A 15356-nucleotide genomic window follows, 5' to 3' on the forward strand; every position below is an offset into this window, starting at 1 on the left:
AGGGCGGGGCCGGCCACGCGATGACACCACGCACCGTTCATTCGCTGCCCGCGGTTCTTCGCCCGGGGCCCTGGCGAGTGGGCGGGATCGGGGCGTAGCCTACCGCGCCCCGCCCCGTACTTTCGCTGTACAAACTTGTCTCTGGACAATTGATCCTGGCAACGGCGCGTCCGGCGCACCGTGATGACGTCGCCAAAGGCGAGCTCAGCCTGGGCAAGACCCCGCCCCCGGGACGACGCCGGCGGAGGCGGGCCCTGCGCGCCGTGATGACGCCGCGGCCCGCCCGTTTGAGGAGTGGAGCGGTGGCGCCCGCCGTCCCCCTGAGAGGGGCGCTGGCGCGCGGGGTGGAGCGCCCTGTTATCTGTGGGATCCCGCGTCCGCCTCAGCGGGAAGGAGCGAACTGCGCGGCTGGCGATGAGCGGCACGGGGGACGAGGGCCCGGAGGCCGGTGCCGGCCCGGCCGGGGGCCGCGCTGAGCCCGAGGCCCCGGGCAGCGCGCTGAGTGTGGACCTGCCGGGGCTGCTGGGGCAGCTGGCGCGCAGCTTCGCGCTGCTGCTGCCGGTGTACGCCCTCGGCTACCTGGGCATGAGCTTCAGCTGGGTGCTGCTGGCGCTGGTCTTCCTCGCCTGCTGCCGCCAGAGCCGCGTCCTCAAGGCCAGCCGCCTGTTCCGCGCGCTGGCGCTGCTGGAGGACGAGGAGCGAGCCGTGCGCCTGGGGGTGCACGCCTGCGATCTGCCCGCCTGGGTGAGTCTGGTCCGCACCACCCTTCCCCTCCTCCTCCTCCTCAGTGACAGAGGGTGGGGACTCAGGCTTCAGCCCAAGTGAGAGGTCCGCACCGCTTGCCCCAAACCTCGGCCCGATCCGGGGTCCGCACAGCCTGGACCCGGACCAGGTCAGGTGTGTGATCACACTGCTGTCTGCCTGCTCCCCTGCTGTCCGCGCCCCTGTCGGCGTCCTCCGCCCACCGGCTTTCCCCGGGGGTCCTGACCGCGGGGGGGGGGGGGCCTAGCCCCGCCCTGAGCGAAGGCCTGCGTCTGGATCCCACTCGCTGTCAGCGCACCCACCTCCCCCGCCCAAGTCAGGTGTCTTCGCTGCTGTCCCCACCCTCATCCAGGGCGAGGTGTCCTGGTCATCTGTTCCGAGAGTGTCCGCTCTCCGTCCTCTTCCAGGCTCCCCCTCACACACACCCGTCGCTAGCAGAAGTGTGCAGGTAGTGAATACTTCCTAACTTGGCGATATTGGCCATTGCCGCTTGTGGGGCCTTTTCCTCTCCGCACGCCGGCAGTGACTACTGCCCTGAAGCGTACCTTCATGAGCGATGGTATCTGCTGTCCCGAGCTGAGCGATTCTGAAAACCTTTTGCCAGCGCGGCGCTGCAGGCCTGGAAACGTCCAGATTCTCTTTTCTGATTTAAAAAGTAGTGACAACCAATGTGGGAAGAAGTTAATCCTAAACTCAAGAAGACTCATTCATTTCTTAGTTGTCCCTGACACGGTGGAAGTGTTCCTGGAAAACTTATATTAGAATGATTTGAAATCTTTGTTTCATTTTTAAAAATACCAGATGTAAGACTAAGCACTTTTATATGATCATTCTAGATCCAGTGTGAACATATGTAATGGACATTTTGTTTTTTCTTTTTCCTTTTTTTTGTTTGTTTTTGTTTTTGTTTTGTTTTGTTTTGTTTGTTTTTCGCTTTTCGAGACAGGATTTCTCTGTGTAGCTTTGTGCCTTTCCTGGAACGTAGTGACGTTTTGGAAGAGTGAACAGTAATGATGTTACAGGTTTTTCCTAAAGTAGCTTTCTACTTACTTATTGAGTATTTGAACCTGTTGGAGCTGGCTTTATCTTTTTCTCCTCACTGTCTTTCTTAGCAAGGAGTTAGTGTCACGGTTTCAGATAGCCGGAAATAGTGCATATTTTAAGATTAATGATGCACACATTAGGCTTGATGTAAACATCTATGTGGAAATAGACAGTGGTGAGTTTTAGAAGGGAGAAAAAGAGGTTTTAGTGGAGAAACAGCTTGGAGACTGTTCCCTTTTTCCAGCTAGGAGACACTTGAGAAATGAGCCATGGAATATATGGTACAAATAACCCAAAATAAAAATTAAAAAATAGGGGTTCCCAAAATCAAGAGGAATATAACAGGTAGCACTTTATGATGACAAATAGCAATAGGAGTAAGAACTGTAATAGTGGGGTACTCTGAGAATTCAAAATTCTTCAGATACATGGTGAATAGGTAGGGCAATAGTGTTTTGGAAAATGAAAGTAACTGGTATGGTACAATGTTTAGCCAGCAGTAAAGGAGTGTATAAAAACCAGGAAGTTAGAATGACCAAGGTGAGAAAAAACAAGAAATGGTGTACTTTGGAATGCTGTAGTGGTGTCATATCTCTGCTACACTGAATTAAATGCTGTCAGAAAGCTTGTAAAAACCGTAGTAGTTAAATGACCAAACAGCAGCACAAATATGACTGAAATCTTCAGGAGCAGGGTGGTGCCGACTTTCAGAAATACTTGATTATTGAGCAACTGATGTAAACTAGCTTTTAAAACATGTTTGCAAAATGCAAGTATTTTCACAAAGGAAATACAATGCAGTTGCTGCCATAATGAACTAAATTCTTAAAGAATAAAAAAGTAATTGGTCAGTTTTTTTTTTAATTGGTTTTTCTTTGCAGTGTCAGACTTAAGGCTTCCAGCATGATAGTAAAGTGGTCTACCACTAAACTACACAGACAACCCCCCTGCATATTTTTTTGTTTTGTTTTGTTTTTATTTGGTTGTTTGGAGAGAAGGTCTTGCTTTTTGGCCAAGATTGGTCATCCTGTTTCAGCCACGTTGGTGGGATATTAGGTATGTGCTAAAAGCTTATCTGGTTCCCGGGGTTTCTGGATAATGGGGTGGTACTTTGTCTTGAACAAGATGTACATATCAAGGACTGTACAAGTGTCATTGATGACTATGATTCATAGTGGAGTGGAAACATGAGCTAGTATGCTATCAACGTCCTATTCTCATTGTTAGATAAATTCACCTGTTGTTGCCTTTTTTTTTTTTTTTTAACTCTTTACTCTTTTGGCTCTTTGCTCTTTGGCTCTTTTTGGGGGCCCACCACCCAGCTCCCAAATAATTCACACATGGAGGCTTACTCTTAATTATAAATGCCCGGCCTTAGCCTGGCTTGTTGCTAGCCAGCTTTTCTTAACTTTAAATTATCCCTGTCTACCTTTTGCCTCTGGGCTTTCACCTTGGTCTTACTTCTGTAATTTTACTTTCATGCTTACTTTGTGGCTGACTGTGTGACTGGCCCCTGGCATCCTCCTCTCCTTGTTCTCTTTCTTCTTTTCCTCCCAGATTTCTCCTTCTATTTATTCTGCCTGCCAGCCCCGCCTTTCCTTTCTCCTGCCTCACTATTGACTGTTTAGCTCTTTATTAGACCATCAGGTGTTTTAGACAGGCACAGTCACACAGCTTCACAGAGTTAAACAAATGCAACATAAAAGAATGCAACACATCTTTGCATCATTAAACAAATGTTGACAGCATAAACAAATGTAACACGTCTTAAAATAATATTCTACAACATTCACCCACAGCATTTTATTTAGCAGAATGAAATTTTAAGCTGGGCATGGGAATAGGGACAGTGCTGCACTTGTATTTTTATTTGAAAACTCACAACTTGGTAAAGTTTGATTTTTTTCCTGTTTTTCTTACTGCCAGTAAATACTGATGTTATGGCTGCAAGTATATAGAAACATCAACCTGTTATGTACAGTGTTGCTTAACTTGGTGAAAATTGTCCTTTAAGTACTCAAATATTTGGGAATTGAAACAGTCTGTTTCTTTAGATATGTTCTTCTGTATCATTGTGTACAACTTCAGAGGGAGACAACTTTCTTCCTAGTGTTCTTCTGGAAGTTTAGGTGAATGTAACTCTAGTCAACACAATACTTATAACCTAAGAACAAAATAAATTTAAAAATGCATGGTAGTCTCATGTAAAGAAAGAACAAATAATTGGCTTTCTTGGTACTTTCAATAAGTTTCATGAGACTTGTATCAGATTGATGTAGATTTTAGTTATTTTAATCTGAGTACTCCCTAGCACCCTGAGGATGAGATGCAGGTGCTGATGAGTTTAACATTCACACCTGGTTATACCTAGTTAGTACAGGCTGTTCCAATTAGATTGCATTGCCATATGTGTTCTAAATGTTCCAGTAACTTAGAACATAGTGTTCTGAGGGTTCTTACAATAATCAGTAAATACCTTGGTTGTTGTTTAACTCCAATAATTTTAAATTTATCATGTATGTATCCATCAGCCTGTACGTTCAGGCTTCAGTTGTATTTGCGTTTCAGATTATGCTTATTTTTATTTTAAAGACGGGACTTAGATCAAATATGAATACTTTATTTATAGATATGAGTAACATACTTTATGAAATATATCTATAAATATAGCCTGTAGATTGGTTTGTGTACCTATAATTTTACGATGTACTATGTGTGGCCTTTTGCATTTGGTTAACAGTTTATCAAAGCATCTCTCAATTTCCATGATAATTCTGTCCCAGAGGAACTTTGTCATACTGTTATGATGCAATGTAAAAAATCGTCCTGTCTTCACAATTATATTCCTTCCAGGTATATGTAACTGATGAACTAGTAGGTAGGCTGGTAATAGCCTCAGGTAGCATATGATTTGAAGGACCAGGGAAGGCTTTTTGGTAAGGGGAGTGGATATAAGAATATATGAGTGTGGAATTGGATGTGAACAATAGCAGTCATGGCATGTTCTGTGAGACAGAAGCCCCAGAAGTCCAGGAGGGCAGTGGTGGAGAATAGTTAGAAGTTGTATTTCTGGGCCACCTTCTTTGGAGAGAACTCTGCTGAGATCTCTGTAGTAGTAGTTTCTCATCAGCCACCCAGCTGGCAAATAATGACACAGAGACTTATTAATTATGAAAGCTCAGCCTATAGCTTAGGCTTGTTTCTAACTAGTAACTATTGCTGTGATAAAACACCATGACCAAAAGCAGCTTGGGGAAGAAAAGGGTTTATTTCACTTACAGTTCCATATAAAAGGGTTTATTTCACTTACAGTTCCTCATCAAAGCAGTAAGGGCAGGTACCTGGAGGCAGGAGCTGATGCCATAGAAGAGTGCTGCTTACTAGTCTGTTTATCATGGCTTGCTCAGCCTGCTTACTTATAGAACCCAGGACCACCAACCCAGGAATGGCACCACCCACAATAGGCTGGGTTGTCTCCCATCAATCACTAATTAAGAAAATACCCAACAGCTGGATCTTATGGCAGCATTTTCTCAATTGAGGTTTCCTTTCAGTTAACTCTGGCTTGTGCCAAGTTGACATAAAACTAGCCAAACTTACCAAACTGTCGTTACTTTTCAATTCCTGGGACAAAACACCAAGATCAAGGCAGCTTACAGAAGAAAGATTTTAATGGGAGCTTATAGTTAGAGAGGGTGAGTCCATGACCATCATGGTGGAGAGCATGTCAGCAGGCAGACAGGCATGGTACTGGGCAGTAGCTGGAAGCTTACATCCTGATCCACAAACTGGAAGCAGGGAAAGAGGGAGGGAGGGAGAGAGAGAGTAATTGCAGAGGAGGGAGGGAGAGTGGGGCCTAACTCAGAATGGCATAGACTTTTGAAACCTCAAAGCCCACCCTCAGTGACACACTTCCTCCACCACGGCCATACCTCCTACTTCTTCCCTGTTTCACCAACTGGGGACTAAGCATTCCAACATATCAGCCATTATCATTCAAACCATCACACTAACCTATGAGAGATGTTCTGTGCTCTAAGTATGCTAGGTCCTAATGATACAAAAATGGATGTGGCAAGGCCTTAAACTAGGAAATACTACCTGACAGAGCTTTAAAAAGTCATACTATGTATTGGTATTTTTTTGTTTCCCTAGCCCTAGTTTATTCATGTATTTTTTTCTTTTTTAAAAACAGACTATTTAGCCCAGACTGGCCTCAAACTCATGATCATCCTGCCTCTGCCTCAGACTCAAAAGTGCTGTAATTACAGCCACTATGCCCAGTGTGTTTTTTTTAATTGATGAAAACTGCATATATTTATGATGCACGACATGATGCTTTCAAATGCATGTACATTTTTCAGTGGCTAAATTGAGTTACTTTACATATGTATTACTTCTCATCTTACCAAGTTTTTTTTTTTTTTTTTTTTTTTTTTAAAGATTTATTTATTTATGTATACAGTGTTCTGCCTACATGCCTGCATGCCAGAAGAGGGCACCAGATCTCATTACAGATGGTTGTGAGCCACCATGTGGTTGCTGGGAATTGAACTCAGGACCTTTGGGAGAACAGCTAGTGCTCTTAACCTCTGAGCCATCTCTCCAGCCCACCAAGTTTTTTTTTTTTTTTTTTTTTTTTATATTGAGAAAATCTTTTAGCACTTTTCAAGAATTCATAAAATTGTTATTAACTGTAGTTACCATGGTCTACCATAGATCTCTTGAACTTATTCCTCCTAACTGAAATTTTATATCCTTTGATTAGTATTTCCTCTCAACTCCTTTGTGGTTTTCTCGGCTTGTGAAAGTTAGAAACAGCTATGAAAATATTTAAGGTTTTATTTACTTACCTTGTTTCCTTATTTGAAACTGGGTCTTATGTATACCAGGCTAGCATCAAATTCCCTGTGTTGCTGAGGATGCTTCTCCTCCCAGTGCTGGTATTACAGGTGTTTACCACCATGCTTGTTTATGTTGTTCTGGGGTTCAGACCCAGGACCTCACAGATCCTAGGCAAGCACTCTAGCAACTGAGTTACATTTCTAGCCTTAAAACATTCATTAATTAATTAAAAGTTAATCTTTTAATTTAGGAAAAATGTATTAAATATGCAGTGTAGTCCAGGAGCTTGAAAGATGATTCAGACAGTAAGAACACTTGTTGCTCTTTCAGAAGATCTGGGTTTGATGACCAGCAATCACATAGTGTCTCACAATTATCTGTAACTCCAGTTCCAGTGGATACTATGCCCCCTTCTGACCTCCTTAGGCATCAGGCATGCAAGAGATGCACATACATTCATTCAGATAAAACACACATAAAATAAAAAAATGAATAAATCTTAATAAATAGCAAAAATATAGTCCATAATATTCAACTATCCTTGATGGTAGTTGTCAGAACATTATAAATTAAATGAGGTTACTGTGTATTTTTCTATTTGTGTTGACAAGTGTACTAATGATCATTTGGGAAAACTCTGATTTAGAACTTGAATTTTTCTGGGTCCTGAACTACTGATTTTTTTTTTTAAGTAAGGTAGCCCTTTTATTGAGTCTTAGTTGGCATTTGTACATTCACTAAGACAATAGCAATGCTGTTTAAATCAATCTGATTTAAAACAAAGTGTTTCAATTTCCTTTTTAAGATGACCTTACTTTGTAGCTCAGGCTGCCGGGAACTCTCTGTGTAGCCCAAGTTGGCTTTGAACTCACAGCAGACCATGTACCTAAGTCTACCAAGTATTAGATTACAGATATTACCCAACATGCTTGCTCAGTTAAAACGAATATTTTCTTGATGAGAATTAAAAATCTAGGGTGTGTTGATGTTTACCAATCTGTGCAGTTAGGTCAAATTTTATGCTATGTTATATGTCTTTCCTTATGGATGCTTAGAGATGTTTTATTGGCACTCTTGTTTAGGATGCCTCTGAACTTCTAGTTCAGCAGGTGAGAGTGTCAGTGCAAAGTAAAACATCTCTTACAGGTGTGTCTTGTGTGCCTTCAAGTCTTTTTGCACTGAGTAACTGAACTCCAGAACTAGTATGCCCCAGCAGTGCTGAAGTGAGACCAGGAGTACGGCAGCATTATTTATGCTTCTTTATGTATTTATAACTGGGCTTGAAAGGTGGTGATTGCTCTTTAATCATATAGCAAAAAAAAAAAAGTTCACTTGTATTTTTCTTTATTATGGATGCTAATGGATAATCAGGTATTTAAAACATAATTTTTCTGATGTACCCTCATTCTAGAACATTTCAAGCTTTCAAGAATAATAAACAAGGGGAAAAACGAATCCTAATTAGTGATAACCATTTGTACATACAGATGCAGATATACAATTTTTAGCAGTAACAGTGATTGAACCCAGGGCCTTGCATATACCAGGCAAGTGCTCTACCATTAAGGTACATGCTGAGCCTTTTTAAAATTTTAATATTTTTTTCTTGAGCTAAGTTGCTGGCATAAAACTTGCTGTATAGTTCAAACCAGCTTTGAACTTGTGATCATCCTTCTGTCTATCTGAAACTATAGGTGTATGCTACTGTTTTTGGCTGGCATTTCTTAGTCTTGATATGTTTGGGTGTGCAATATGCGTATGTACATATAGTATTTATGACACAGAATAGCTCTTTTTCTAAAGTAAGTAAGAGATAGTTTACTTTGAACCACATATAAGTGACCGTGGCCCAGAAACACATTCAGGTTGTCCTGAATGGCATGTTCCATTGTATACATGGTTATGTGAACTTTTTTCCACCAGCTCCCACCTTTTGAAGAGTTCTTAGGTGGAGGAGAGAGGAATGAGGAAATATCAGATAGAAAGAAAGACCTAGCCAATGATAAGAAAGACAGAAACACAGAATAGTTTTGGGAGGGCCTGGGTCAATACCCAATAGCCACTAGCCACTTCGTTTATTGAAAAGGGCTTTTTATAACAATGCCAAGGGGAGAAGCAAAAGACCTCCTCTTGCAAGATCAAAGCACACCATACAACCAAGTATAGACCCTTCCAAACATCTGGTAAACATGCCTGTGACCAAATCATCTCCTTATGCAGCCCTGCTGGGTAAAGCAAGCTCAGATTCTCTGACCCTAGTAAGTTGTCACTAGGAAGCCTCTGTGGGTCCCATAGGCCCCCCCTTCTTAATAATATTAATCTCAAATGAGGGAACAGAGCTTAACTCCAATGCAGCTCTGAATCAGCTTTCCACTAAGAGCTTGCAGATAGCTGGAATTACCACAGCAATGTTCCTGCTCCCTATGGCTGCCACAGCTCTCAGTAAGGAGTAGAGGATGATAAAGATAGAATGGCCTTTTTGAATGAGTCTTAGATAACTACAGCAGTCTTAGCTGTGCCAAGCCCTTTTTTAAATCAATAAGTTCCTGATAAAACCGCATCAAATAAATCAGTGAACTCCTGATGCAACCGCAACACATCTAAAGACTCCTTAGCATCACCATTAACATTAACAGGTTAACATCATAATTCTAACCTAAATATTACTATACATAATTACAATTCTTACAAACTTACACCCAAAAGGACATTCTCAATAGAACAATTTACACTTTACAAACTTTAGTAAACGTACAAAAGCAGTTTCTCAATAGACCTATTTACATTTCATAGACTTTAGCAAACATCCAAAAGCAGTTTCTTAATAGACCTATACAAAACATAGGGTACATCAACACAAGTTAACATTAATCCACTCAAGGGACAAGAAAATCTTTTTTAAAAAATTAAAGAGACTGAGGAATATTAATTACCCCTTTTCTTTATAATTTTTTTTTTTTTTGGTTTTTCGAGACAGGGTTTCTCTGTGTAGCTTTGCGCCTTTCCTGGATCTTGCGCTGTAGACCAGGCTGGCCTCGAACTCACAGAGATCCGCCTGGCTCTGCCTCCCGAGTGCTGGGATTAAAGGCGTGCGCCACCACCGCCTGGCTCTTTATAATTTTTTAAGCTACATCTTGAGCCTGGGTAGAAAAAAAACAAATTTCTCCATTTCTGTACAAAACAGTTCCATAAACAGTTCCATCGCTGCATGAAACAGTTCATGGGTCACCACAGTTAATAGGTGCATAGGTGGAATCAAAATTGTCCCATTGCATTTGCACCACTCCTGTCCATCCCATTTTTTAAATATGAAAAGTTCAAAAAGTCAGTTCTGATACCAATCTTAAAGTTCCACTGAATTCAATAATTCAGTCCAAACAAATTACAGAGGCACCTTCAGTTAACTTTCTCCTAGGCGAAAACTGCTCCAGGGAAAAAGCTGCTAGCTGAGCTGGTGCAGAGTCCTCTCCAAGAAAGCATTCCTCCCAGCCAGCTTGAACCACAAAACTGTCTCTCAAAGGAGCCACACGCTGGCCTGCTGCCAGCAAACAAAAACTGGGTGGCTTTTGGCTCCTAGCCCCATTCAGCTTTCACAGTCCCAGTCTATCTATGCCTCCCATAACAGGATCGTATGCCCAGGACCCTGGTGTCTTGAGGCCCTGAGGGTTCTCTTGCACCTTGCGCTGAATAACACAGAAAAGCTGTAGCATCTTCCTTAGGGTTCAGAGCTACAAAAAAATGTTTCCGTAACATTTCAAAACTATATGTGTCTCTTGGGAGAACTTTGTGTAGTTTCAGTCATCTTTCTTCTGCTCTTACCTCTCCTCTGCTGTCTTCCTCTCTTGTTTTCCTTACTTACTTTCTTTCTTTCACTTCCGATGGGCTTTTCTTTGTTGTACCTGCCAATCTCCAGCTCCTGGCTGAGATGATCCTTCTGTTTCAGCCTCTGGAGAACCTAAGATTACAGTGTGGTCCACCATGCCTGACTTCTTAAGAGACTGCAAGTACAAGGACAAGAGCTGCCTATAGATTTCTAAAGTCTCACCTGAATTGATCCAAAGCATGATCAATTCAAATAGTGAAAAAATATCTGGGACATGGAGGCAAGGGTGTTTGTGGGCTGTTTGGGGGTGCTTCCAGTTTGAAGTACTAGTTGATTAATATATCTGTGCATTAATTACTAACCTAAATGTCACCCCATTTTATAACTTAAAACTTTTTAACACCTGCTAATGAAGAACTAGTTTCCACCTTTGAAACTCACTTCACAAAGGGCTAGATTCCTCCAGACTCCATCTCTACTAGGATTGGCATAAGGACATTCATTCAAAGTGTTGAAAATTCCTTGTAATGCCAACAGAGACTTAGTTATTCTTTTTTTTTTTTCAGAGCTGAGGACCAAACCCAGGGCCTTGCGCTTGCTAGGCAAGTGCTCGCTAGGCAAGTGCTCGCTAGGCAAGTGCTCGCTAGGCAAGTGCTCGCTAGGCAAGCGCTCTACCACTGAGCTAAATCCCCAACCCTGACTTAGTTATTCTTTTTGGTTTTTTGAGACTGAAACCCTATGTAACAGGGTAACAGCCCTGGCTGTCCTGGAACTAGCTCTGTAGACCAGGATGGCCTCGAACTCACAGAGATGTGCCACCACTGCCTGGCAACTTAGGGCATTCCCCTACTCCCCAGACTGGGTGTCTTTGTGTAACAGCCCTGGCTGTCCTGACTTTATTATTTTTAAACTATTTTTTCTATTACTGTCTATAGGCATTATCTTTTCTTTCTTTAGCATCTAAGCACATTTTTAAATATACTGTATCTTTTTAGAGGTTTTTTGTGTCTGGACCTGGCTTTACTAAGCACTTGCAGCATTCTCTGATTGAGTGATACAAATCTTAAACTGTTGTGTCAGCTGCCAGTGTGGCTCAGCTTAACGCATGGCGCTGGTGGCTGACTCCAGCCTGAATACAGCAACTTATAGCTGCGCCTCTATACACTAAGCACCACTCTGCCAGAGACTACAAGACTAGGAAGATACATCCTGCTTCTTGTCCAGAACTTTCTCAGGCCCCATGTTTGGATATTTGAGCTCTCATGTTGGATGCCATTTATAGATGAACTTTCTTGTTGGGGCCGCCAGCTCACAAATCATGACACAGAGACTTATTTTTTTTTTCTTTTTAAAATGTATTTATTTATTTTACATCCTGACTGCAGTTTCCCCTACCTACTCTCCTCCTAGTCCCTCCCCCACATCCACTCTGCCCCCCCCCCCAGTCCTCTCCTCATTTCTATTCAGAAAAGGGCAGGCTTTCCATGGATATCAACAGAAACATGACATAACAAGTTGCAGTAAGACTAAGCACCTCCCATTGTATTAGGGCTGCGTGAGGCAAGCCAATAAGAGCAATAGGGTCCTAAAAGCCAGCAAAAGAGTCCGAGACAGCCCCTTCTCCCATTGTTAGGATTCCCACAAGAAGACATATATGCAGAGGACCTAAGTCAGTCCCATGCAGATACTCTGTTTGTTGGTTTAGTCTCTCTGAGCTCCTGTGAGCCCAGATTGGTTAATTCTGTGGGTTTTCTTGTGATGTCCTTAACCCCCTTGGCTCCTACAATCCTTCCATCTTTTCTTCAGCAGGGTTCCCTGAGCTCAGACTAATGTTTGACTCTGGGTCTCTGCATCTGTTTCCATCAGTTGTTGGATGAAAGATCTCTAATGACAATTAAGCTAGGCACTAGTCTATGAGTAAAGCAGAATATCATTAAAAAGCATTCATTATTAAACCATAGTGACACACCTTCACACAGTGTAAAGGAATATTCCACAACATAGATTATTTTTAAACTCATTAGAATAACATGATGATAATTTTATATATAAAAGTCTAGCCATGGAAGGCAGTGAGGTTGGTTTTTTTTTTTTTTTTGAATGGTAAGACATTAAAAGACACTAAAAAACACCATAGAGGGGCTGGAGAGGTGGCTCAGAGGTTAAGAGTTAAGGGTTCTGTCTACTCTTCTAGGGTACTGTTCTGGGCTTGATTCCTATATGCTCACAGCTGTCTATAATTCTAGTTCCAGGTGATTTGATGCCCTCTTCTGGCCTCCCCAGACATCAGTCATGCACATGGTGCACAGATTTCCATGCAGGCAAAATACTGTACACATAAAAATAAGAGTTTTGTTTTGTTTTGTAAAGACATGGTAGATTTATCTCCTGCTCTCCTTATAAAAATGACTTACAAAAGACATTCCCTCCACGATGAGTCATAACCTCAGAATGCTCTTCTTCCTGTGTGTGGGATATTAAAATTTGTTAACAAGAATGTTCTGGTCTCAAATAGTGGTTTCATGTAGCACAATTAAATGATAGCTGCTTTGAAGTTTCTGAGACTTGCTGGATTGCTTTTTCCTTCTCTGTAAGTATTAGCCACATGGCTGGTGCAGTGTCCTTGGGTGTGTTGCTAACTGTGAGAAGCAGCCAGCATGGACCAAGAGCTTAGACTCTGGATCTGGTCCTTGTGAATCACACCTCAATGAGATCCACCTCTCCTAATTTTGTGCTTTTGGATAACCTGCGGTTCCTCATCAGGAATGTAGAATTGCAATGAGCCTACCTATACCCTGTGAGGCTGGAGTAAGGCAAGGTTCCATGAAATGTTAGGCACAGGCAAGCATACATGTTCTCGAGTCACCACCTGAGTTACAGACATACACAGCTTTGACTGATCCTCTGACCATGTGGCCTGAGCCACTTCTCACCACAGAGATACCCTTTGTTACCTCCCTCCCCACTTCAACTGGAGTGGAACCTCAGAGCCCTGAACTTTTTGAGTTTTTGGTTTGGTTTGGTTTTTTTCACTATAGTGGGTGTATTTTGTGTTGTTGCTAAGAATTTATCTACCAGATTTTTGTTTCTTTGTACAATATTGGGATCCTTGTACATGGTAGCAAGCACTCTATCACAGAGTTATTTCCATTTTCCTCTGTAGCCTTGGAACCTAAGAATTGAGTGTTTTGGTATAGAATACATCCAACCAAGAGTAATAAAGAGGACCACACAATTGGCAGAAAGGCAGCTCTGAGAACTGAGAGAAACAGCAAAGCAGGACTTTGAAACACACGGGTAGAGCAGTTTACCTTTCGCTGCTAGACCCTAGGTAAATATCTGATATAGACTAGGGTGGTAAGTGTTAATTAAAAAGACAGGCTTGACAGTAGTAGCCAGATGGTCTGAAGATGAAGATGCCAAGTCTCATGGAAACAGTGCTGGGAGGGGAAGATAGAAAAAGAGTGCTCGAGAAAGTGAGTGACAGCTCCAGGTGCAGAAATGGTAGTGCTGCCAAGAAAGAGCATTTGCAAGTAGGTCACTGTGGGTCAGGATGGGAGGTTATTATGTCAGTTTTGAAGTACCTACCATGAATCTGCTTTCTGTCTTTGTGGGTTTACCTATTCTGGATAGTTCATAAAAAAAAAAAAATAGAATCATATAATATGTGACTTTTTGTGTCTAGCTTAATTTATTTAGTATATTAAAATTTTTATATTTATTCATTTGCATGTGTGTATATATGTTCAGGCAGGTATACATGTACCATGGCACATGCTTAAAAATGAAAGGACAACATGGAGAGGTTGGTTCTCTCCTTCTACCATGTGGGTCCTAGAGATTGAATTTAGGTTGCCAGGTTGACAGCAAGTGCCTTTCCCAACTTAGCCATCTCACCAGCCCCTTAGCCTTTGAGATAGAGTTTCTTTATGTAGTCCTGGATGTCTTGAAACTCACTATATAGACAAGGCTGGCCTCAGACTCACAGAGATCCTCCTGACTTTGCCTCCTGAGTGCTGGGATCAAAGGCGTGCACCACCAATGCCTGGCTCCCAGCTTGTTTTTTAAAATACTTTTTTTGTTGTTTGTTTGGCTTTTCAAGACAGAATTTCTCTGTGTAACAGCCCTGGCTGTCCTGGAACTCACAGAGATCCACCTGCCTCTGCCTCACAAGTTTTGGGATTAAAGGCATGCACCACCACCGTCTGGCCTTAAAATTACATCTTTAAGGCTGGAGAGATGGCCCAGTAGTTAAGAGCACTTATAGCTCTTACAGAAGATGACGGTTTGAGTCCCAGTACCCATATGGTGGTTCATGACCATCCTTAACTCCAATTCAGGAGATCCAGTGCCCTCTTTGACCTCCTTGGGCACCAGGTATGCATGTGGTGCATATACATGCATGCAGGTGAAACACTCATACAAAGAAAATAAATCTAAAAATTTTTTAAAGTATTTTTATTAGTTCTTTGAGAATTTCCTATAATGTACTTTGATCTATTCACTCCCCTCCTTCTTCCCAGATCTACTTACCCAACTTCATATCCTTTTTTTTTTAACCCAGCAAATTAATTTGTGCTGCTCAAATACTCTTGGGTGTAGGGCTTACCCCGAACACAGTTAACATAACAGGGATCACACCCTTAAAGAAAACTGACTTTGCCTGTCCCAACAGTTATGAGTTGGTAATAGCTCCTCAGCTAGGGGTAGGATTTCATGCCTACCTCCCACTCCATGCTGGGGGGTAGGATTTCATGCCTACTTCCCACTCCATGCTGGGATTTTGTCTAGCTTGAGTCCTGTGTGCGGCCCCAACTGTTGTGAACTTATATGTACAACTATCTTATTATCTGGAAAACACTTTCATTTGGTCATCTTTCCA

The 15356-nt window shown here is 42.3% G+C and overlaps 1 protein-coding gene across 4 annotated transcripts in view; it reads left to right on the forward strand.

The window, feature by feature from the left end:
• The first annotated feature begins 302 nt into the window (after nt 1-302).
• Nucleotides 303-15356, forward strand: part of Esyt2 (extended synaptotagmin 2) — an 88403-nt gene continuing 73349 nt past the window's right edge. For all 4 annotated transcript variants that reach the window (XM_052739182.1, XM_052739183.1, XM_052739184.1 and 1 more), the window contains exon 1: nt 303-744. In XM_052739182.1, the coding sequence (XP_052595142.1) occupies nt 415-744 (330 nt within the window). In that variant the 5' untranslated portion in view covers nt 303-414. The remainder of the gene's footprint in view (nt 745-15356) is intronic.

The sequence above is a fragment of the Peromyscus californicus genome, unplaced genomic scaffold, assembly GCF_007827085.1.
Source record: "Peromyscus californicus insignis strain IS unplaced genomic scaffold, ASM782708v3 Scaffold_15__1_contigs__length_86483966, whole genome shotgun sequence".
NCBI lineage: Eukaryota > Metazoa > Chordata > Mammalia > Rodentia > Cricetidae > Peromyscus > Peromyscus californicus.